Consider the following 25,602-nt stretch of genomic DNA (forward strand, 5'->3'; position numbering starts at 1 on the left):
ATTTTAAACTGAGGTACAAAAAACCCCATTGATATGTAATAACCAATTGCTGATGGAATATTTAAGCCAATTGATATTTTTGTTGAGCTGTTCTGAAGGGTGTGGGAAAAATTAAAATTTTCAGGTAACTTTAAGTGCAGAAATCATCCAGCATCTCAAATCTTTCATTAAAAAAAAAAAAAGGCAGGAGTAAAGTCTGTCCCTGAATTCTAGTCCTAGCCTAAATTTCCTTGAGGTAACATGAATCAACTATTCATTGTAGATTTTCAAAATTGTACGTGATGTTCTTATCATTATCAGTGGTTAATACCAAGCTTTGAAAACTAGTTAAACTTCAGAGGCCGAAATTACTATCTTCTTTTTGGCATAAACTGCTTTCTTGGCCCATGTTTCAGACAGTCTTCAAACTTTCTGTCTTGCAAAATCAGAGTGGTTTCAACCCATTCATATTTTGAAAACTATTTCAATCAGCTAAGAAGTTAATTCCAAAAGATTACTTTTAAAAACATAAAGTAAAACAGAAATGCCCTCTTATAATGAGAAATGTAAGCTGTTGCCATCAGCTAAGCAAATGACAGGCCTGGCTGCTTCATGTGTCATGGTTTTAGAAAGTCTTCTGTTTTTACTAGTCCCATGGTCAAAAAAGAAGCAGCAGCATTCACTTAGACAGAAAAACTAAATTTAAAAATGGTAGCATCTGTTGCTTACATATGATGGGTAATCCTTAAGCACTGGCATCGTACATGTGCTGTTGTTGAGCTTTGAGCTTTGGTTATATACTCGTGCACGGTTTTGTAAGATAAATATAGTGTTTACGTTTTATTTCTGTAGTTGTGGAAATTTTTTCATTTCAAAGTATATCCTAGTGAACTGGAACTAATAATTTTGGTTCTACAATTGTTTGTCAGTGTCCAGCTTCTCTAAACTGCCCACTTTATTTTTATAGCATATAAAATATAGATCACAATCCTTGCCATACTTGCTCATGTAAAACACATGTGACTTTTGCTGGGACTTTGGACTGAATGAATACCACAGAACTAGAAGAGTACGTCTAGAAAGTGAGGAACTCCTGAATGAATCCTTTGAGTGAGGAGCAAGGGCTGCAGCAGGGGCTAAGCTTCGAGTGCTGCTAGCCACACAGTACGCTCACAACTTATTACGCACTCTGTAACGTCACGTAGTACCTTCAGTCCTACACGCTCTATTTTTTGAAAGTGTGTTAAACTTTCAGTGGCTCGTTAGTGAATTTTTGAAGCTCTGAGGCAAAAGTAAACTGTTAGCAATCAAGAGATACATTTTTGATGGTCAGCATCCTAAGGAGTATAGGAAGATTCACTTCCTTGGTTGTGCCAAGGATGAATACTTCCTGAGAACATTCTTTTCTTTTTTTGGTGTCTGTTAAACTAAATGCAGATTAATGTTCAGAGTTGCCTAGAAATTGGTTCTGAACAGTGAGACAGGACTTAAATTTATGTTTAAAATAGTAACCAGAGCAAAATTAGTGTGTACTTTTTCTAATGAAAGAAAAACCATGCCAAAAACCCCCCTATGAACAAGCTAATAGAAAAAGGTGCTATAATTAAACCCAAAGAAGAACTGTCCTTAGCTGCTCAGGCTGATAGAAGATTGTATCTCTGCTCTTAAACAGAACAAAACCCAGTTGCTAGGTAAATGACATTTTTCTTGACTGCAGATGTCCAGTCTAAACTAATCATGTCAGTTCCCTTGATAGCTGGCAGAGAGGCACTTTGGGAGTGATTCATCAGGTTTAGATGGATATCTAAGAAGAACGGATTGTGTTTCACACAGTCTCCATTTCTCCAATGACTGCAGAGGTAACCTAAATGAATAGCTAAACTGGATTCCTTTCTCCTCAGGTTACCAGAACCCCAGGAGATAAACCCAGCTGTCCCTTAAGAAAGAAAGTTTTGTGCGATCTTATCGACAAATTGAAATTTGAATAATAAATTCTGGTTGTGATCACTTTGAGGTAGAGAGCCTCTTAAAATAAGGGGAAAAATTGCTTCTTGTGGTAGTCATGCTGTTGATTTTTATGTATTTTATTCCTTGGAAGTTTTGTAAACTGCATGGTCCAGTTGCTTAATAGAGCTTAGTAAGAGTAGTACGGCAGCTATTCATTGATACGCACGCATGCTGAAATACATATGTATGTATAAATTAATGCAATGGTATGGTATTGTGGTAATGAAAATAGGAAATATCCTGGTATGATTGATCAAAAAGTGTTTGGACTGCCTTAATTCCACCTGTGTTAGTATTTTGCCACTATCTTGACTTTCATATAAGCAAGGAGTCAGACTGACAACAGAATTTCTCTGCCTGAAGCAAGGTAACTGAGGAGGGTTAAAAAAACAAGGATTGCAATGTGTTTTCTTTCCATGTGAGTTTACTGGTACTAGTTACTACCAGTATTAATGAGTGCTCTTCTCGTAAAAGATGGAATTACCAAAGAAATCAAAGGTAAACTATTGTGCAGTTTTATCTAACAACACTGCCTTAGCTTACACTCGAGACAAAAGCACTCTGGTGCACATGGAAGTCCTATGGATTTCCAGCTCCACCCCACCCTCCCCCGCCAAAAGAGCAGGCTGTCTTCCTACTATTTCTGTTCTTATCTGTTATTTCTCTCTGCTTTATGTATTTCAAACCAGTTTTATATGGTCAGTAGATAACTTTAGGCATGCACTTAAGGGTGTTACCAGCAGTCATATTTTTTCCTCTTAATGTTTTTTCATACTGATTAGAACTAGCAATGACTGTAAAACCAAGGATTGATTGTATTCTTTTTACCTTTAACAGTGCCATTAAAGTGCTGCTAGTGTGCAGCATGGGTTAAAAAAAAAAAATTCCCCAGCCCCCAAACAAACTCTGCTCCAAATTGGCATCACAGAAGTCACTTGCTTTATGAAACATCAACTTGTTGTTTAGCGGCTGTTAAAGCTCCACACTTGTGTAATCTGTTTCACGTGCATGGATCTGTATGTATGTAGTTACCTAGGATCCTTCTTAAGTACTACTGTTTAGTAATTGAGTTCCTGCATTTCATTTAAAGAAAAATAAAAAATTGGAAGAGACTGACAGACTTTTTAGTTGTTTACATTTTAAATGTTGTGTTTATTATTTGTGATGTTTGTTTTTCTTTGTGTTCATCAACATTTCAATCTTACAATCTTATGTGTAGATCTCACGCTGACTCGGCAAAATCCAGCTCTTCTGAAACAGACTGCAATGATAACGTGCCCTCCCACAAAAATCCTGCTCCTTCAGCGAGCAAGCATGCTGTGAATGGCTTTTTTCAGCAGCAAGGTGTCTATGACTCTCCGCCTTCTCGTACTGGACTGCCCCTGGCAGACTGCAGCCTTTATAACCTGCCTAGGAGTTACTCACAGGATGTTTTACCGAAGGCAGCGTCTCCATCTGGGACTGATGCAGAAGGAGAGCAACATGTTTTCAATACCCCGTCAGCAACATCTTCATTAGATGCACAGATGAGGCACATCTCCATTAGCTATGACATTCCCCCCACACCTGGAGGTACTTATCAGATTCCACGAACTTTTCCAGAGGGAACGTTGTCTCAGACTTCAAAACTGGAGACTATTCCAGATATTCCTCCGCCTCGGCCACCAAAACCTCACCATGCTGCAGATCGATCTCCTGTGGAAACATGTAGCATTAGTCGCACTGCTTCAGACACTGATAGTAGTTATTGCATCCCTACAGCAGGAATGCCACCCTCACGCAGTAATACCATTTCAACTGTAGATTTGAATATCTTTCGTAAAGGTCAGTATTCCACGTTTTATCCTACTGTTCCAGAATTTTTGTGTCTAATGATGTGATCTTGTGATGAATGATGCGATATGAATTATATGAATGGGCTGAATGATACGAGGGGCATTTCCAGCCTTTAAAAACAAGTGTGTAGCCCTTCACAAATAGTTCTGTGGTCGCAGTGCTTACAATTTGTAAGGAATAGGAAACAGAGAAGGTTATGAAAGGAAACCATCAAAACAGCAAAGCACAGAACATCGATAAGGGATGTATATTGCACTGTGGCATTGAGTCTTAGCTAAAAATATTTGAAGACCTAGACGTATTTATGGTGTTTCTCGTCTTTAGAAAACAGTAGTGAAGAATTAATCATCTTTTTTTTTTTTTTTTTTTTGCAATAAGCTCATATAGCTGAGTTCAATGCTGCTGTTATCAGTCTTTCAGAACAACCAAAAGTAAGCTTAGTGTATAGTGGTCCAAACCTGCAGAAGCTGGGAGTGTTTCATGAAGGTCATTGGGACTTAGTGTATACCCAGAGCTTTGAGATCAACCTTGACCTGGTGATCGTTGCCACTGACCTTTCTCTCTCGTTGCAATAGATATGTGTACTGCAGTTTTTAAGTAAAACTAAAGTTGTTCCTTACAGTCACCTAAATGTTGGTATTCCAGATGTGCTAGTGCATTTTTAACTGTTTCTCCTTCAGCAGCTGGGTGTATTTGAGTCCTAGCAAATCTGGTGGAGCTACTTTTACTTAAAGAATTAGGTGTTTCTTGGGTTTTTTTTCCTGTCTCTTTTTTTGTTCCTGTTCTTATTCCCTCAGATTTAAACTCAAGAAATGCAGTGAGAGGTAGAGATTGGGAAGCTGATATTTACTGTTACAAAGAGCAGTTGTTGTAGTCTTGTTAACCACTCTTGGGCTAAGAGTTTCTCTTTTTTTCAGGTTCTCAAGGCAGATGGACATTACAGTGTTATTTTTACAGTGAAATTTTAAACTGTTTAGAGTCGATGCTAATGTTAGCGGGAAAATTGTTTGAGTTGTGCTAGGTACAAGAGGGGAGGCTGAAATGAGGACGGGGACAAGGACGGGGATTTTAGAGGAGACAATATACAGAATGGATGTGATCATACAGGTGCTCGCATAGTATTATCCTGTTTGTCATTAATTTTGTAGGCTAAGTATAATACTGGTGGTTGTTAGTGTTTTAAAATGACAAAGTAGCACCCTGAAGGACCCTTGTTCACTTCACTTTGCTTATCTTCTCTCATTTTGCAAAGTTTATAAGTGAGTACTCCTACACTAAAGCTGAGGTTGTCAGCCTTGGGAACAGTAGCCTTTCTGAAAATACTGTTTTAATTTGGCACTTAATAGCAGAAGTGTTTATTTTTCCTCTGAGGTGGAAATCTCAGAAAAACTTCAGAGCTTTTTGTCTGGGCAAGTCGAGGATAAAACCCAGAGTTTGCCCCCAGTTTCTTCCGTGGCATCAGGAGGAGGGGCACACCTGTTGCAGGGTAAGGCAGCCTGTTGCTGCGTGGGTGAGCAGGACCTGGCACCTGGGAGCCAGATGTCTCACAAACACCCTTGTCCACCAGAGAAGAAGCCACAAAGCTTGGACCTTGCTAATGTGGACTGCCAAGAGCCAGGACCCTGGAAACGGAGAGATCTTCAGTGCTGTAGCAGTTTGTTGAAAATGAAAGCCCCTGGAGAACTCAATGGGGAGCTGCGAGCAGGGATTCACCTGTTCCTGCAACAGATTGAATCCTGTTGAATCAGCATTTTCCAAGGGAAGGGTGTTCAGTCAGAAAACCTTTCTCCAGACCTTAAATTATATCTGTTGTTTGTCTACTTTAGAATAGGTTTTTCATGAGGGCAGAGTGTCTCAAAACCCACTCTTAGACTAAATCCTTACACCTGCCTATTTGAAAGGAAGCCTTTGCTACTTCTTTAAATGGAAAAATTACTTTTTCTTTTCTTGCCATAGAAAAATGCCACTATAAGAGCTTCAAGTTGTGACTGATGAGTGCTAAGTTTGTTTGTTAACACAGTCCTCTCAAGTTTATAGATAAAATCTGTGGGCTGCAGCTTCAGGAGGTGTGTTTGTACGCTTTCAGAAGCAGGCAGTAAATACCAACAGACTCTGGATGCCTGGTGCCAAGTGACAGGAACAGGGATGATAAATAGCCACTTTCTCTTCTTGTTTCTTTAGAAATTAGTTCTCAAGACTGTTATGATATTCCACGAACGTTTCCGAATGACAGATCTAATTCATTGGAGGGCTTCCATAACCACTTTGTAAGTATGACTTGATCTGATGAGAGGCGACAGTGGCAGTGCTTGAACGCTGTTTATTCCCATGTGAAAAAGCAAGCTGTATGGCGTTTGTGATTTTTCAGTTTCAGTAGAATATGTTAATCTGAGTAGATTAGGTTAAGAAACTATATGATTCACAGCTGATTGCATAACTTATTTTGTTAAAGGAAATATATGTTAATTCTAGAAAAACAGAAGCATGTTGACAGTGAGAAGTGTTTCAAGTGAAGAACTAGATGAAAATTATGTCCCAATGAATCCCAACTCTCCTCCACGACAGCATTCCAGCAGCTTCACTGAACCCATCCAGGAAACAAACTATGTACCAATGACACCAGGCACGTTTGATTTTCCGTTATTTGGAAAGCAAGTTCCTCCTCCTGCTCACATGGGTTTCAGGTCCAGTCCAAAGACCCCTCCCAGACGGTCAGTACCTGTTGCAGAATGTGAGCCACCGCCAGTGGATCGGAACCTCAAACCAGACAGAAAAGGTGAGGCAAATGTCCAATAGAAGTTGACTTTATCATCTAAGAAAATAACATAGCTCTTCCAACTTCTGATTAGTGGAAAATTATTGTATTTTTAGAAATTCTAACAAAATAATTTTTATCCTGTGAGATAGCCATAACATAGAGGAATCCTAGGATTATTTTTAACCCTATTAAAACATCACAATAACAATGCCAAATACAAGCATAGGTTTAAATTTTATTGCTGTAGTTACTAATGAAAAAATCACACAGAATTGCTAACACTCAGAAGTGTGAGTTTTAGTTGTGTACATCAAAGACAGCTAGCCGACTTGCGGTGGAGAGAGAGCACAGAGGCATTGCATAAAATACAAATTTATAGCCATAACAGTGCTCGGTACAGGATCAGTACACATTTTAGTTGTATGAAGTAAAAGTTAAAAATAACTTAGTTAACTATTTTAGGTATTTGCTTTTGATATAAACACTGTTAGAAGAAATTAATTGTTAAAACAAGAGTGAGGTATATATTGTGCTGATTTTAGTCCTACTCAGAGTGTACAATGGTCTAACAAACTCTTACATAGAATAATTATTACAAACGTGTTCAAATGAAGGAAGAATTAGATTGAAGAAACAGTGTTTACTGTGAAGTGCTCATTTCAGTCTGTAAAGGCAAGGAAAATCACTTGATGTTGGAGCTGCTTAATGTTTAAGTGTTATCAGCCACATGGGGCTATAACGGGAAGATGTGTACCATGTGGGCTGTGAGGTTACCATATATATTTTCCTTGGGATCCAAATGGGAGGAGGGAACTGCTAATTCAAGCCAGCTCTTAAGGTATGTTTGCTTTATCACAGGAGCTGGGTGCCATGCTTATGTTGAAATTTGTGTAAACTGTAGTTGGTGAAAATTTCCTCGCCTTTATAGAGTGCGCTAGATTAAACAAAGTCATAAAGCAAAAGGAAAACTAGCATTATGTGGAAATATTTTAAACTGCTGAATGCATGGAAGATGACTGTTATGAGTCTGAGGAAGCTGCAACAACTTCAGTGCCAAAATTGAAAAAATACCCAAATTACAGAGGGCCCCGTGAAAGCTATCCTAAAACATTAATTTCTTGAATCTGGTGCGTACTGGATTTACGTTCCCTTAAAATAAGCATTATTTGGGTGATCGGTGTTCTTAAGAAACAAAGAAGATACTGTTGTGATGTGACTATAAGAGATACTTGTGTAGAGAATCACTAATAAATAGCTTAGACTTTCCAGTTAATCTAAAATGTTTTATCAGCCAGCCTATCAGAAATACAGGTAAATGCTTAAGGAACTTATTTTCCTACTACACAGTTTTTCAGACAAGATGACTAACTTTTTTGTAGAAGTGGGAACTAGAGAACATTAGGTCAAATGTCTGCACTATTTTGTATTTGAGCAAGTCCTGTTTTTAAAGTTTTGCAGTTGAAAAATTAGTATTTACATTGAGAGTAGCTGACTTAATTTTGAGGAAGACTCAATGGCAAATATTCAGATGATCCAAAACATTCACTAACTAAACCTTTAAATTAGTATTTTTACCACTAAGTGAAAACAGCCTGTAATTAAGTGATGTAGATAATATCATTATGATCTAGACAATCTCAGTGTGCAATACCACATCTCATTCTGGCTGTCCATCTTCAGAAAACGAGGCATGGTCTTCTTCAAGACCTTGGCTCTCTGCTTGTGTCTCATTGTTTCTGTGTTACCAGACAGTAGTTTTGTTTAGTTCTTAAGACATACTGGACAGTAACAGATGGATGAAAGCTAATACTGGAAAATATTCTCAAAATAAACACTGAACTGCTTTAAAATATTTTTCCTGACTGGCCAGTTTGTGTATTTTACTAAAATGTTTGACCTTCAAAAGAAGTAAATGTCTATGTTGAAAAGCTTCTTGCTTTTGCTGTTGGCAGTGCAAAGCAGTCGCACAGATGTCTGCTGGGGCAGCATCACTGCTCTTGCATCTCTCTCCTTGAAACTGAATTAGGGTTTTGCATTCTAAAAGTGGTGTGTAAGGCTCCTGCTTTGCTCCTGTCCTCAAATGCTTTATAGCCAGAAAGACCTAGCTAACATCAGGGACAAGATTTTTAGATGTACTAACACGCTTCTTAATGAGTGTAGAGTGACTGGCTGGGTTTTTTTGCCTGTAGACTATTAGAAGCTGTTATCACTGTAAAATAATATAATTATTTAATATAATTTAGAAGATAAAGTAACCTTAAAGTAAAACTGTCCCCAAAAGTAAATATTGCATAGGAAATGTTATGGGGCTGAAAAAAAATTTGTGAGGAACTTGAGCTACCAAGAATGGTAATGATTCTGATTTATCACTGGGGGTTTTATCGTAGTAACACACACACTGGTTCACTCAAACTTTATCAAGCGTACTATTGCAAGTCTTCCATTGTTGTGAAGAGCAGATATGTTGACACATCAGGATGGTAGTATATTCCCATTTCAGTAGCTGAGTTCTGCATGCAAATAACTCTTTCCAGAAATACCTGTAAGAAAATAAAACTGCAGTTTCTTTTGAATTAAAATAGGATAAAACTCTTGCTTTAGTGGACCCTGCCTTAACTAAAATGAGCATGAGCTTTCTGTTCTACTGTTTTGCTTTACCAGCTTTCCAGTTCTTGTAGCAACTTCTGTTATTAGGTTGTTTCTGCTTATATAAGTGTACTACAATTGTTTTCTGCTAAAAATTAGTGCATAGAAATTATCAAGTTGGCTGGTATGCTCAATAAAACTTAGGCAGGCATAGATAGGGAAGGAATGGTACATAAAATAGTTACCTTCTGGGTACTGCTCCTTTAAATGTTGGCGTTTGTTGTTTGTTTTTTTTTTTAAATACACCTTTGGTTCAAGGATTTCTGTTGAAGGCCACTGCTGCTTCTCTAAAAGATGGCATTACTGCAGAGATCAGGTGTGTCGGTGATAAGGCCTCCGGGTATATGGGGGCCTATCTCATGTTCTGTCTGAAGAAGATGCTATATCTTTTTTATTGGTTACAGATTGCTGCAAAAATAGTGTTTGCACTGACTCCAAGTAAAAATTCCTTTTTCATAGCTATCCTTGTTACTGAGAAGTATCACCGTCACCTTTCACGTGAGCTTTAGCTTTAGCTGAGTAATATTTCTATGTGGGCCAGGGAGGTTTGTTATGTTCAGTGCTAAAAATGCATTTGACAAAGAAATAATGCAGTGAAAGTAGCATATAAAAAAGGAACGCACTGCTTTTTTGTTATCATATGTATATGCTTAGCATCTCCTCTATTCATGTTTGGTTTAAGGGCTTACTGCTTACAGGCAGTATAGTTTGACAAGGATAGGAAATGGAGGGCTCAGTGATGGCAGGGGCCATTCTGTTGCATATAGCCTGCTCTCCTCTCTGCTGTTTCTGTTTTGTAAACCTGAGATGAAACACATACTCCGTTATTTCTGGTTCTGCTGTCTTTGAAGAATAATGTGTCAGGCAGCAAGGATCTGGCAATCTGTCTGTCAGCAGCAGCCACTTTAATGTGTGTCTTCACAGCTCTGATATAAGCACCTCATGTTCTGGATAATTTATTAAATTGCTAAAATTCTCCGAATTTTTCAGAAGGGGTGCAGTTATATAGAAGTAGTGACTGTGACAGAGTTATGCAAAATCGGTAACATGGGTAAACTAAATGTTGGTAATAAATAGGTCTAAAATTCACTGAAGTACGTGCACATTCTTCTGAGGAGGGTTCTTGTGCACCCCTGCTTGCGAGAGCCTGAGGGTCTTCAGTCCTCCCACCTGTAGGGGTAGCCTGGGCCAGGAGCCACGGTGAGCTATGAGATACCCTGTGCACCAGTTTCTAGAAGACGTTTGGTTTAGAAAACAAGTTAAAAAATAATAACCAATTCAAAAAATATAAATATATGTAGCCTTGAGATTACACTACATGTTCATGTAGTTTCATTTTTCTAGCTCACAGCTGCTTCTGTAAATGCGGGGAGCTTCCAGTACTTTCTGGAAGTATTGAAAGTAGTTTCAAAACATGGTGTTGGCTTCCTGCCCCAACAACTTAAATCAAAGTGCTTTACTCTCTCTTTAGAGAAGTATACCAAAAGGTAAGAGAGATATTGCCTGGGACAAAATGGAGAGCATTTGGCCAGGTGTTTTTCTGCATTCACCTGTAATTGAATGACAAAAAAAACCTCTCTTTTACTTTGGTTTTTTTTCAGGGTGCTATTTCTTTTATTATAAAGAACCATTGTCTATATTGATTTTGTATTTCTGCTTTCTGGCTCCTTTAGCTTGCCACGGTTGCATGTAGTTGATGCTGAATTGGAAGCATTGTTGCTAGGAAAAGGCTTCAAGCAGAAGAAATATTGCATCCATCCAGGCAGTTGGGTCTTATGCTCTGAATTATTCAAATTCTGCCACAGAGCAGTGATGTGGTATTTGTTTTGGTAGTCACATATACCTTCTTCAAAATACCATTTATCTAAGAAGGAGCAGCAGAATTAAAGGTGCCTGAATGCAGTGAGGTGACGACTCCCTAGACAGCAAAGGCAGCAAAGAACGACCAGGTTCTCTTCTGCTCCACCTCGTACTTTCCCTGGCTCTCTTCAAAAATATCTGAAAAGGGTTGTGATACAAGGCAGTGGATCCTGTGATCTCCATCCTGCTGACAGCTTGCAGGACTGTAGTGAACATTTCACCGCTCCACAGGGAACCACTCTGTGTAGCAAGGCAGGTCCCGGGTGGCTGTGCTGGCTTTCCACAAGAAGGAGTTAAGGCCTGACAGAGGTCTGTGAGTCTAGACAATTTTAATCTTCAGTACAAACATGATGTAAGTCAGAGATCAAGGAAAGTGCATGGCTGAAAATGAAAGGGGTAGGGTGTGAATTGTTTTTTATAGGTCAGGAGGCAGCATTTGAGTGATGCAGCATTTGAGAGATGGGGGATGTGAGCCTCTGGGCATGAGAATGACCCTCTCCTGCCCTATGATTTATTTCCAGGGGTAGGGGCTTGGGGTTTGTGATCTTAAATCAAGACTTCAAGTTCAAACAACTACAAAATAAGATTATTTTTTAAAAATAATTGTTTAAGAGCTGTCCAGAAGGACTACTTTATAGCTATGTAACATTTAGTGTGTGTGTACATCTCAACTGTGAAGTTCAAAGCTCTCAAGAAATACATGCTTGCCACCTTAACTGACAAAACATAGTTTTTCAATATCTGAATCAAGCAGTTAAGTCAATAATGGAATTGGTGACAGCGGAATTTAGTTCTTCAAAGTCTCGGTTTGATGCCCTACTTACTGTAACTCGGTGACTTTCCGTTTCTGAGGGGCAGCATGTCTCTGTACCAAAGTGGGTTTTTTAAGGTTCTGAAAAGAAATATGCGGATTGGGGACATATGGCTGAATTAACAATTCATGGCCATGATGGAATGAAAATAAAAAGTTAAATCGCATTCATTTGAATATAGCATTGCCATTTTTGTAATGGTTTTGATCCATAGTACTTAAAAACGCTTCATGAGAGAGTTCAGTTTAGCGCAGATCCTACTCCTAGTTCAGGGTCATGGGGAGCTGTGATAGAACAGTGCACTCAGGATCACTAAATGGGTTGGTGACAGAGGCAGTAAAGAACTTGGGATTCCCAGCCTACAACATGGTACTGGACTTCGCTCCGTTTGTCTTGAATAGCAATTGTATTTGCCCAAATATTGTTACAATGTAATTACATTCAGGATCATTTAAAATAAGATTTTTCAGTCCTAGTTTTGGGTTGGATTCCACAGATTATTTTGCTGATGGCAAAAATAACCAATAGCTAGTGTAGTACATTTTCACCTTTATTTTTTTTAAAAAAAGACTTATCTTTCCATAAAAAAATATATCAGCATTTAGTCTGAGATGCTTCCTGCAACTTGAGTCCATACAATTGCCTTTAAAAGACTGCAAGCTGGCCCTAGTAATTTTCAGCCCAGCAAGTTGTAAGCTAGAATACAGAGTCAGTGAGTGATGCACGCGTTTGTTTTCATGCTGCCAAAATACCCAGTTGTACCTTGAAAACAAGAAAACAAACAAAAGAAACCAAGGGAAAGGAAAAAAATTCTCATGGAGGTGGGACTTGTGATTGTTTTAAAAATGTTAAAAATCTTATCTGTTGTTTTTATTATAGATTTTTCTCATTTAAGATGTTATAAGACACAATTCATGTGGTTAAACCACTAATACGTGGATTGCTTATAAAAATGTGGTTGTATCTTTGCCATGACTACTCATGAGCATCTCCCAAATTTTCTTTATTTAAGAGTGTAGGCCCACTTTGAAGAGGTAATTGAGTACAGAGCTTTCATGTGGCAGGAGGCATCTGCGACATTCTGGTCCCCATAGGACCCACTGTGATGCTTCTGGGTGACCGACATAATCACCCGTTGTTGTAGTGTCATATGACGCTGTAAAAATCCCAAGCAAAGTAGGTAGTTGTTAAGGAAATTAAGAACCCTCATTAATCACGAAGTCAGTTATAAATAGCCTAGTCAACAGTTTCCTCGTTAAATATTTACATGTTTGAGTGTCTGAGTTGGACAATGTGAATATATTGCATGTCCTGATAAAGCAGGAGCACCACGCTATCCTGAAATAGAACTTTGGAGAAACAGTTAAGGCATTTGTGACAACAGGAGCTGACATTTCTTTAAAAATAATAATAATTAGAAGTTGGCAACACTGCAGTGTTCTACGCTATCATGATTGTCTTGCATATTCTTAAATAAAGGATCACTTATTTTCTCAGGCTTTAATACAAGTAGGCATTGAAAAAATGTGAATGGTGATTTTAATCAGCGTCAGGGACTGAACTGAAATTCTGCTGAGAAAGAAACTGTAATTTTCTTGATTGCTTTTCTGAGCAGAAGTACTGTTCATTTTGCTTTTAAGAAATCCATCCATTTAATCCTTCCGTTTACTCTTAGAAGCTACACCTCCTGTTCATCCCATTTAGGAACTGAAAAAAAAGATTTTTGGGGAATGTTTTGGTGCTTTCTCAGAATTCCTAGAGCAGGGTGAATACCAAGTTGTTTGATTTTTTTTTTCTTTTTCTTTTTTTTTTTTCCCCCACAAGCTCGAAAAACTTTCATTTAGCTGAAAATTATGCTTCCTCTACGGCCGTACTAAATAATTTCTACAAGGCTATTTTTTACTTAATAGCTTTAAATGAAATTTATATAGCTCCTTGCTATGATACACCAGTCCTTAACTTGCAACCATGATTTGTCTTATGAAACTTTGAAAAAATAAATAATTTCAAGTAAAGATTTCATTTGGATGGCTGCATCACAGCTGCAAATGAAGCTATGGTTTACCGGACATAATGGTGTTAAAAAAATGAAACATATGAATTTTCTGAAGACAAACTGCAAGACTTGCTCTGATACTAGTAGCAGAAGTGGTAGAGTTGAACTCCGAAGATGCTAAGGAGAGCAGGAACAAAAGAACACGGGTAATAACGCCCTATTATTTTTTGTCCCTCCATACAATTTTTCTTTTCTTCCCTGTAAAGCTGTGTGCTTAATACCTTTTTAATGAAACATGGGGTTTGATGTGCTATTCCATTGGGAGTTTTTGTAGACTTAATATTGGGCTTGATTTTTCCAGTGAACAAGTTAAACTCTGATAGTTTTTTTGTGTTTTGTTTAAAGAAAAATAATAATTAAAAAAAAATGGAAAGCGATCTCAAGTAGTATCCCGTGGGACCTCATGAATCTTAGTGCAGCTTTAAATTACTAATCAATAAACATTCCAGAACACTGTACTTTGGTCTTAAAACACTGTCTTTGTGCTGCACTGAATGCTTTTAGTTCATCATGCTTTTGGGGGCTTTTTAAATACAGACATGTAGAGTTACTTGCAAATTAGAGCAGTCAAATAGTATTTGGATGATTAATAGCTTTGGTATTCTCTGAATAGTTTTTGGCATTTGGCAAATATTTTATGAATACCAGTGAACCTTAGTTGTCATGTGTAGTTGGACTTCTTTATAATCAGATATTTTTTCCAATTCATTCTTAATTTCTGGAGCATTCAAAGTACCATTTCTCTAAGAGGAATTATTTTGAGAAGGTAAAGACATCTAAGAAAACTCAAGAGCCTCTCTTTAGATTACTCTTTTTTATATTTCATAATAGAGAAAGAATAAATTTATTTCATTTTATTTTTACTATGCTGAAGGGACTGTAGTTATCACCATCCATGTGGTATCACTGGCCAAAACTAAGCACATTATTGATATTCCTGTTTGTTGCTAGATACTAGTATGGAAATGGATATGAATGTTTTATAACTAAATACATGTTTCTAATTAGAAGTACCTTGGCAGGAAACAGTCTTAATAAAAACAGAGGTGAAAAAGCAAATTCAGGATATCTGTAGAGCTCTGTGCTGCAGACCATGTACTCGGGAATCAGAGTTCACTGGGGTGAGGAAGAGGAAAAGTAGGAAAAGGGGAGGTTATTCTGCAGAATTAAAAGACAAAAAACACTGTGGGAGTAAAACTGTGAGCTTCAGCCTTGTTTTTTAAGGAAAAATCTACAGTGTTTCTGAATACTGGAATTCTTGGACCTCGGTGCAAATTTCAGTTTCCCCTAATTACAGAGAAAAGGGGGAAAGATGTGTATTTTTTAATGGAAGCGGGAAACTGCTGTTAGTTATGTGTCTCTGAAAGCACTTTCGTGGATGCAGGGCAATTATGTGGCTGGTTTTGCCTTTTGCTCTCCACCTCCTATTCAAAGTAGAGCAATGCTGTAGCATTCCTTCGTCTGATCTCCTTCTCTCGTGAGGATTAGTCCTGTTGGCCAGGAAACAGCATTAACAGATCATGCATTTCTTAAATTTTATGTCACATTAGGAGATTTACTTCAAAATTTTAAGCCCTAAATAACTGGTACTCAAATAGAGCATTGGCCTCTTTCATGAGGATGTTTGCAGTTTCCTAATGTAAAATCCCTTGCCAGCAAGCCATGGAGCAGGCAGGCAGGCAGAAAAGAAGCATTCTTAACAGAAATCTTGTTTAGTATTAGTGCTTCAGGGCGATAACCTGAAAGCAAATGAGGGTCTTCAGTGAGTGGCTTATGTCCTCAAAACCAAAAATGTTAGGACCCACCTACTCTGATGCAGGAATTTGCTGCAGTGGGTCTCCATGTTTTTCCCCCAGCATTATATTCCAAGTGTTTTATGGAAAGAGAGAAGAGATAATACATTAGCTGAAGGAAAAACCAAAAGGTTTTTCAGTTTAAACCATTGTCTGAAACAAAACCAAACATGTGAAATGGACTCTTCTCCTGATGACTTCTCAGACAAAGGCAGCATTGACACACACCAAAATGCCAGGAGCAGAATTCATGCCGTCTGAGTGCGCTCTAATGCTAGATCCATAATCACTTGTTCTGCTTGGCAGTTATTACAAGCAGCCATTTGTTAGAAAAATAGACTTCATTAGTGATTTTTCAGCTCAGAGTGCCTTTGCACAGTGTTCATCTGATAGAACATGCAGAAGCTGAGCTTCTCTCTCCTGGCTGTAGCACTTTGCATTTCACAGGTGGTGACTTGACTGCACAATGAAAACATCCAATTTTCCCTTCTTGTTTGGTTGGGTTTACTTGCCATAATTTATTTGGGGCTTTTCTCCCTCATAGGTTTGCATCCAGTGGTGTTGCAACACGATTTATTTCCTTTTTGGTTTAAAAAAAGAAAAAAAACATATACATAAAAACTCTATATATTTTTTACCCAGATTTATCTTTCTCAGAACAGGCATGTAAGTTAAAAGCATTGGCTTGCGTGAGTGCCTAACATTAGATGAGGTAAATTTGGGCCTATGGGCCTAAACCACGGAAAATGTGTTCCTTAGTATTGCTGGCATTGGAAGGAATGCTGTATGGAGCCTGGCTCTCCATAGAGACCTACTGTTTTTCCACCCTCACTAAGCTGATTTGAAGAATGGCCCCGTGACACTTACCTTCAGTGGTTATTTCTGAATAGAATAAATGTTGGACACCAGTCTGTTGCGTGGCGGTGAGGCACTTTCTTCTCCGTGTCATACTCAGCTAGGATGTGCTCTTGGAGAAAATTAGTGAGGTTACTTGGGAGCAGCACTAGGAATTCAGTGGCAGTGCTTAAGATATAAAGTTCTAAAAACTGTGTTTCTGTTTGCAGGTGTGGCTTAAGATAGCAACAGAACTGCCAATTTTTAGATAAAGAATGGCACTTCAAAAATTTCTGATTGATTTATTTAAAATATGTCTTTTGAGGGAGTCAGGGATATTATTAAGGGCTTTCTGTGCCATAGCTTGCAAAACTTTGTCTTCTTAAAAGGGCAAAAACGGGGTGGAGGAATTCTGCACTATAAACACAAGTAAGTAATGTCAATTTTGTGACTGTGATCCCTCCTCCCAGTCTCCTTTGCCTGGTGTCAGGTCTTTTCTGTTGCATACTATAAGCTCCCCAGCAGAGATTAGGCCCTTTGTTTTTTGTTTTGTAGGGAGGAAAAAAAATTGCACAAACATTTTAATTCCCTGTGACATATTAAACTAGAGGAATTGCATTGTCCTGGCTGGTTGGTAGCAGCAAGCTGTTTTGCCAGCAGATCTATTTAGGTTGAACAGTCTTTAAGCAGCAAGAGATGAAAGCTCAGTGAGTTTATTTTATCCTGGAACACTTTGTATGTTCTTGTCTGATGCAGAAGAGAAATATTATAGGGACCTGTACTTATTTATATAGCTCTTCTGAAAGTCTCAGAAGAGACTAAATTAAGTATGAGGCAGGCAATTACATAATATCCACATTTTAAAAATGGGGATAATCATAGTTCAGGAAGGTTAGCTGCACAGGACCACATTAGCATCATTAACAAAAGTCGAAATAATGAGTCATAGCCCTGAGTTCCTTGCGTTTATCTTCTGTATTACATGTTTCAGGCACTTCAGCCTATGTATGGCTATAAGAGTAGGTTATAAAGTACACACTGGTTAAATAATTTCATTAACTCTGTTACCTCTGCTAGATTTCTTGGCGTACTTATCATCCTTGCTCATATGTCAATGCAGTGATTGGCATTTTAAATTGAGTTGTATTAGGCCAAATTTCTTTTAAATCTGATTACAAAACTGAGGAACATGAAGCTAATGTGATTAGGTAATTATATTTGGTATCAAATTGTTCTTAATAAAAGGTGTTTGAATTTGAACTGCTACATTTGTTCAATCAATTTCAAGATCTTGGTCTTTTTATATAAGCAAGCTTTTATCATAGAGTTGTAGGCAAGATACTTAAGAACATCGAACTGGCTCAGAATGAACTGTGCCAACATGTTGGGTCATGCTTTTGACTTGGCTCCAGTCAACAGCATACTTGACAGAAATGCTTTGTGTACCACTTTACAATCTGGGTCTTTGGTCAGCGTTGCCCAACTGCTTGGTCTTTTCATGGGCGCTTCGAGCCATTTAAGGGAGCATCTCATTTTGAAATTGGAAAAGAACTGTGTGTGTGAAAATCATTTCACGTCCTCTTCTTTTTAAGGAAGTTGCTGTGCAGCACTACTAGTAAATAAATAAATTCTGTCTTACCTGCATGGTCTCTCAGAAGCACTGTGTAGAAGTTAAGATACAGTACAAAACCTTTCTGTTTACCTTTCTTGTTGTTACTTGATTATTCCCAATACTTCAGTGATAACAGTAATAGAGCACTTCATATGCAAAACCCTTGGGGTAGAGATTTGCAAACTTCTGGTGTTTGCTGCCAAGTTTATTTTTCACAAAGCATTCTCACTCACTGCTGGTAGTACCAGCCCACATCTGAGTCTGTGCCAGTCCTTTTCCATCCTGTGCTCTAGGGCAACTTTCTAACATAATCAGACTTAAACTGTCTTTTGGTTTACTGTAAAGATTTACCTTTCATATGGCTGCTTGGTCAGAAAGACACATATGGCACTTTGTCAGATAGACTGCCATGAAATGTTAGGGTTATTATGCATTATTGATCATATGTATTTGAAATAGACAATGCGACCTGAAACACTCGCAGAGTTTGGAAGTCGGCTAAAAACTTCCCTGTTGGGAGAGGGGTTATATTACAGCCTGTAGGAAGCTCATTTACTCCAATGTTTTCTCAGTTTGTGCTCCTCACCTTGTTACCGTATTCAGCTGAAGTGTTATGTTGTGTGATAGCATAATGTAGGGGAATGTTATGCTAATAACATGATAGCATGTGATAGCATAACGTATCAGGGCACGATTAGTGCATCTACTGCGCTTCTATATAGGTATGTATGATTGAAAATGGTTTAAAGGATGTGATTTATGGCAGGGTCATTTGTGGCAGAGGTTGGGTTGTGCTGTGGTGGGGGCACAGTATGCAGGCAGGGAGCTTGGAGAAGGAGGCCCCCTGTGTCTGCAAGGTCAGAGAGGTGTTTCGGTACAGGCTCTGGGGGACAAGTTTAACAGTGTGGAAGAAGATTCTTGGCGCTTCTCAAGTGGGAGATGCACAGTAGATAGGAGACCTCCCAAGAGTATCCAAAGTAACATTGTGACTAAAGATTTAATTTCTTTGGGGTTACCTCAACTTGTATCTGAAACATGACAATTCTCCTGTCATGATAGATATTCCTCAAATATGGAATTTTTTATGTAATGCAACTTGAAACCAGTTAAGAGTAATTATCAGTTACAATATATGTTAATGCACTTTTTAGCCTTTTTGTACACTACTTATGCTTGCCTCCGACAAATTACCTGCATGCAGTGTTTTCTTTGTTTCTGGTTTGGTGCTTAAGCCAGTAGTGTGAGACCTAGCTAGGCTGTAAAACTCTTCTTCAGCAGCTTGCTTATGCTTGTGGCGTTAACCTTTCTGCAGGGGGTTGTGCTGTTTATTTACAAAATTCCATTTTCCAGTTACAAATAGAATATTATTAAGAAAGTCTTCTTTTTACCAATTAGGTCAAAGTCCTAAAATTTTAAGACCTAAACCACATGGTTTAGAGCGAACTGATTCACAAACCATAGGTGACTTTACTACAAGAAGAAAGGGTATGTACTTTAGCACTGTATGTATATGGAGCTTTATAAAAATAAGTAAAACAAAAATTAAGAAAACTGTTACTCTGTAATAACTTTAACTTTGGTATAGTCTTTTTACTTCTATTATAATCTAAGATCATGGATGCGTTTTCCTTGCCAAGCAAAAAGTTTCCTATATAAGGAATTAAAGTTTTTCTGGCTTGAACAGCACATGGAAACGTTTCCATGACATTAACATGGGTTTTCTGATCTCTTAAGTTTTAGCTGTTCATATTTTGGATTTATTTTTGTCTGTGTATTTAGAAGCAAGTATATATGACTTACCTGTAAGTTGCTTGAAGTAACTTTTGTCAGGCAATAACCTGAAGTCAGAGTTTACTTGTCTGCTGCTGTTGACTAAACACTGAAATAAAGCAAAATATTGATGCTCTGACTATTGCCTAGTACAGACATTTATTTATGCATCTTTATGAGCACTGCAGTTAGCCTGATGGGCTTTATTGAAGGTGCTGAGTTGGCCTAGTCATGAGGAGTTGATTACAAGGTTAAAAATCTAACAGAACTGCCACTGATCATTACCTTTGGTTGTTAAAGCCCATTGCAACTGGATGAAATATTCCTGCTGTTCTCAGTGGGCTTTGGACAAAGTCCTTACTCTCTTTCTGCTGGAGCAGTACCTTGCCCGACAGTTATACCTGCCAGGTAGTCTCAGGCCCTTACAGAGGACTTGAACCAATTTTTGGTGCCACTCGAGCTTTAGTATCATCTTGCCTACATCAAGTTCGGTTCTGCCACTCTTATCTCATATGATACCTTATATCTTGAGATAGATGAGTTGTAGTTCCTCTTCTGAGCCTGTGGTGACAGCTTTTTATGAGCAAGTGGGTTAAAGTGGCAGAATTACTGGAGTAGGCTTGATATGCTTTGAGTGCATAGTTATGACTTCTTAACAGAGAAAATGAGAAAACCGTTTGGGATACTAAAGACTGATACTCATCCAGAAAGTTTGAATCGTGAGTCCTTATGTTCAGTATGTAAGAGTCATATGTATGTATGACTTCTCAATAAACTCAATCCGTAGAGTGAGTATAATGATAGTATAATGAGTACAGTTCTGCTTTTTCCTTGTGAGACGACAACACTGATTAAGCAATTGATTTCTATGAGTTCCTCATGTGGTCACTTATGACAGCTCTTGCCCCACATGAACTAGTGCTACATGCCTGACATTTGATCTTGGTAAATCTGCTAATAGGCAGCAAACTGATGGGGGGAGGGGGAGGTGGTGAGGAGAGGAAGGAGTGTTATTATAATGACATTGCATTTTATTTTCTAAAAACAGTTTTAGGGAGCATGAAGTTGAGATTCGTACTGTGACAGCAGTTTGACTGTATGCAATTCCCCCCCTGCTAAGTCCTATGATAAAATAGATTATACTTCCCCACCCCCAACATTTAGGAGGGGCGAAACTTAGAAGCTGGAGGGAGGGATAATGTGTTTCTCATTAATACTCTATCTGTGGTTCTGTTCTGAAATGGCATTTAAAAATGGCACCTTTTTTAGGACAATGTTAGCTGTCATTAATGGCACAAACGCGCCGCTACTCTGCTCATCTGTTGATAAGCACTGAAGCAAGCCAAGCACCTCTTGGAATTGAAGCTGGGTGTTGGCTCATCTCTCACTTTTGCAAACTTAGTCTTAGCTGCAGATTCTGCCCACACTTTAAGCTGTGAAACCTCATCAGTAAGGGCAGAGTTTGCATAATAGTAATTGTCTGTGAGCCAACAAAAGTACCCAGAGTTGGCTTTGCCAGCAATTTAAGCTGAAAGAGTCCACCAACCCTATCCTGGACTTGTCAGTTCAACAAGTAGTCGTGACAGAGTAAAGACAGAACACGATGCTGCCATTTTCATAGTCTGTTTTCAAAACAGAATTACTACATACAAGTATATCTTGCAAAATTCTTGAATTGTGGTTTTTTTTTTCTGATTGATGTTGCTTTTCAGTGCCTGGAAAGATTAAAAATATAAGTTAATATATCGTGGCTTTTTGAGAACTGAACAGTGTCTCCTTTTCCTAACTATTTAAAAAATAGGTTGGGGTTTTTTGTTGTTGTTGGTGGTGTTATTTATTTATGCTTTGAAAAGCTATTAAATTTAAGTTTGTTTAGGAATGTTCTGTGCATTAAGATTGTCTGTTTCTTATACAGCAAAACCAGCTCCACTAGAAATAAAACCTCTGCCTGAATGGGAAGAATTACAAGCCCCAGTTAGATCTCCCATCACCAGAAGCTTTGCACGAGAGTAAGTTTCTTAGCTTTTCCTCATTTGGATTAATTGTTTTCATTGGCTGGATTGTTAATAAATGTGTGTACATCTGTGTTATGTTTTTAGCCTGTGTAATACAAATGGAGGTTTCCTTTGGAAGTGCGTGTGTATATGGGCGTGTGTGTATGTATATATGCACACGTGCATTGAAACAAAGTGTGTCCATATGAATTTTTATTTTGTAGTATTAAGTATAAGGGACTATGTATAACCAAAAATGTGACACTCTAGTAAACTTGAATGAAAATTTCAGCACTAATATGCTTATTTTTGTTGTTTACCAGGAGGTATAAGATATTCAAGATGTATTGTTTGTAAAATAATTCCTGGTAATTAGCTCCTCCAGGTTTCCCATGTCTCCCAGACCGGATTCAGTTCATAGCACAACTTCCAGCAGTGACTCGCACGACAGTGAAGAGAATTATGTATCCATGAATCCAAATCAGTCCACTGAAGACCCAGTATGTAAAATCTACGTCTTAACTACTCTCTTCCTGTGCAGTCCTTACTTTTAAATCATGCAAACACAAATCCTTCCACTCAACATCACTCCCTTTATGCTTCTAGATCAAATTAATAATAGTAATACTAAAAAAAAAATCAATAGAAAAACTGTAATTTTGGTAAGATTTCACTGCAGAAGTTAAGAGCATAATCATGTACAAAGAGAATGGTTGGTATATGTATCTATTGTACAAAACAGTTCTATACATTACTTTTATTTTTCCTTTTCCCTAGAAACTGTCTCCTCTTGTCTGTAATTGCTTGTCCTGGGCTATGCACTAGTTCATATTAGGACATCAAGGGAAAGAAACTGTCTTAAGACCTCCAAGACAGGCTTAAAAACCTTTATTCAAAGGACATCTTCCAAGAAATGTGCAAAGAACAGGGAAAAAAGAGGATTTATATTTGTTGTTTACATTCTATAAAATCTGAGCTATGTGTACTTTCATTAGGCTTCTTTCGAAAAACAGGATAGAAGGGGTCTCTGTGTATTGAATATCTATAGGTTTTTTCCCCCTTGGGGGAGACATTTCTCACATAATAAAGTTTCAGATACTCAGCTTGCAGTGCAGTAAGAGGAAGAGCTAATTAGGAAAAGTTAATGATGTGTGCTGTGGTTTTTGGTTGGTTGGGGTGGAAGGAGAGAGAGAAAGAAGAATGAATAACAATATTTTGAAGTAAGATAGTAGCAGCAGACCTAGGCCTAAACTAAAACGTGGTCCAGAATACACCTAAAGCACAAGACAAACATGTTGGGTTTTCTTTTTTCACTATAGTTCAATGCATTCACCACATTTTTACAGCTTGGGTTCTTAGTGGGGAACGCATCATCATTTTTCATCTTTAAAGCATTATGAAACGCCTTCTTTGGGTAGGGCCTGTCTAGCACCCTTTTTGTTCTGTTCATTTGTCTGCTGCCTTAAATGGCATGTGCTAGCCCATTTCACTACACCCTGGACTCTCCTCTGGCAGTGCTGCTTGCTTCTCTGTGCCCTTCCCGATCTCCTCCAGCCTCCCTCCCCTCCAGCTCACCATAGCTGCCTCTGGATACTGCCTCTTAGGTCCCCCTGAGCAAGCCCCTCTTGCTGACTTCTCTGCGGCAGCTCTGACTCGGTGCCAGCTCGCGAGCCTGCAGAGCATCCTGGCTTGTGCTTTGTACCGTGTCTGACCTGCCGGCAGCACAGGCGTGCTTCCTAGGTGAAGTGCGCTTCAGCAGTGGGGAGCCAATGATGTAGAAACTCAGCCCCTCTCTTGCAAGAGGCATTGGTAAGTAATCGGTAATGTCCCGTTTTACAAACGCAAGAGATGTCCCATTTTACACAAAGGTTTGGAATCACCTATTCCCACAGTTCTGCCTGCAGCAGAACTGCAGTTCAAATTGGGGATATCTGTGATTCTTATAATGCCATTTCAGGAGTTTCACTCAGTGCCAAGACAGTATAACATCACAGCTCAGATGGCCTGTCATTAATATCTTCTGTTTGCTTCCACCGTTCATTCTTTAAGGTTGTTCTACAGATTTCCTTTCCTTTTAATTTACGTGTATTTAAAGTTTCTGTTTTCTAATGCGTATGTGCTGCCTTCTAGTTTGTTTGAAATAACAGATCATCTTTTGTTCAAAGAGTAATAGCTTTTTTTATACTGGAAACATTGATACAGAAACTCATTTTTGTATGTAAAATATGGAAAAATTTGTTTAGAGAATTTGGGCAACAAAAATAAACTTTGTCTCAGTTGTTTGTGTTTGTCCTTGTTACCACTTAATATTAAATGAGTTGGATGATACAGATGCAATGGATAAATTCAATTTAAAAAGCCCAGCCCATCTTTAACCCATAAAATTTTTTATTTCCTAGAGAACCTGAACATTTCCAGACACCTCAAGGGCTTTGCTTTAAAATGTGCCAATTACACAGACGTTTGGAAATTTTTATTTCTTCCAACTGCATCTTAGAAAGGAGTCCATACTTTTTCATCTTTTTCTGTCATCAGCTTTGAAGCATCTTGTTTGGACGTGTCATACTTCTGTTTTATTTAATAATATCAGCAATATTCTGCTTTTTCTTTCAAGTTGCTGTCAGCCTTACCCTTCTGTCTTTCCTTCTGCCTTCCTCTTCATTTTTTGCTGACTGCTGCCCTCTGTCTTCCTTTTTTTTCTTTATCTTTTAGAGAAGAGTCCTTCTATTGTACTGTTCCTATAACACCTGTTAAGAGGGAGGGATCAGGCTGGGAGAGGACAGAGGAGGTGAGGTTGTAAAAGTCTGGGCTAATTGAAATTTAGGTATATGCAATGCAACTTCAGTTCAGGCAGCCCTACACAAATTTTCCAAAGTTTTAATCTTTTGGTCTTATCGGTTGAATAATAATTTTTTATTTTCGGCTTAATCATGATGGCTTTTGAATGAAATGTAAAAGTTTCATTTGAAGTTTTGGCACTATTGTAAGGCTGAAATTCGTGTAAGGTATTTAACAGCAATTTAAGGCAATAAAAAGTTTGTAATTAAGTAATGCTAAATTTGAGATGTAACAACTCCATTTCAAAAGAACAAGCCACGCTCCGTTCTTATCTCACGATATGAAAGGGACATAAGGTGGAAGGCACAGATTGGTTTGGTGGCAACCCTAAATTTGGGGGGCTGGTTTTGGGGTTTTTGCCCCACATTGGCTTTTGACTCTGTCCCAGTTTTCACTTTGAATATATCCCTTTGTTATACAATGTCATTAAAATTTGCATGGTTTAACTGATTGCAAGAGCTCTCAGTCAGTTCTTTAACCTTTAATATTTTGGCAGTTTATAATAAGTGTATTTGATAATATGGACCATTAGCCTGTATGTTTAAGCTGAAGTTATTTATATTATAATTTCAGAATTTGTTCGGAAGCAACAGCCTTGATGGAGGAAGCAGCCCTATGGTAAAACCTAAGGGAGATAAACAAGTAGAATATTTAGATCTGGACCTAGATTCGGGAAAATCTACCCCACCTCGTAAGGTAAGCAGATCTCCAGCTCTTGCATGAACAAGATGGCAGAACATCAAGAGTTTAAAATTTCTGCACAAGTAGTTGCTTGGAAAGCAACCTCCAGCAAGGTCATCTTAACTA

At 38.2% G+C, this 25,602-nt stretch overlaps 1 protein-coding gene across 3 annotated transcripts in view; it reads left to right on the forward strand.

Annotated features, from left to right (window-relative positions):
* Nucleotides 1-25,602, forward strand: part of GAB1 (GRB2 associated binding protein 1) — a 102,261-nt gene that overhangs the window by 74,629 nt on the left and 2,030 nt on the right. The window contains exons 4-10 of one of the 3 annotated variants that reach the window (XM_064450249.1): nt 3,206-3,810; nt 6,004-6,089; nt 6,295-6,598; nt 19,589-19,678; nt 21,879-21,972; nt 22,334-22,457; nt 25,369-25,491. In XM_064450249.1, coding sequence (XP_064306319.1) covers nt 3,206-3,810; nt 6,004-6,089; nt 6,295-6,598; nt 19,589-19,678; nt 21,879-21,972; nt 22,334-22,457; nt 25,369-25,491 — 1,426 coding nt within the window. The remainder of the gene's footprint in view (nt 1-3,205; nt 3,811-6,003; nt 6,090-6,294; nt 6,599-19,588; nt 19,679-21,878; nt 21,973-22,333; nt 22,458-25,368; nt 25,492-25,602) is intronic. The other 2 variants (XM_064450251.1, XM_064450250.1) reach the window with 2 other exon arrangements.

The sequence above is a fragment of the Phalacrocorax carbo genome, chromosome 4 (genome assembly GCF_963921805.1).
Source record: "Phalacrocorax carbo chromosome 4, bPhaCar2.1, whole genome shotgun sequence".
Classification (NCBI taxonomy): Eukaryota; Metazoa; Chordata; class Aves; order Suliformes; family Phalacrocoracidae; genus Phalacrocorax; species Phalacrocorax carbo.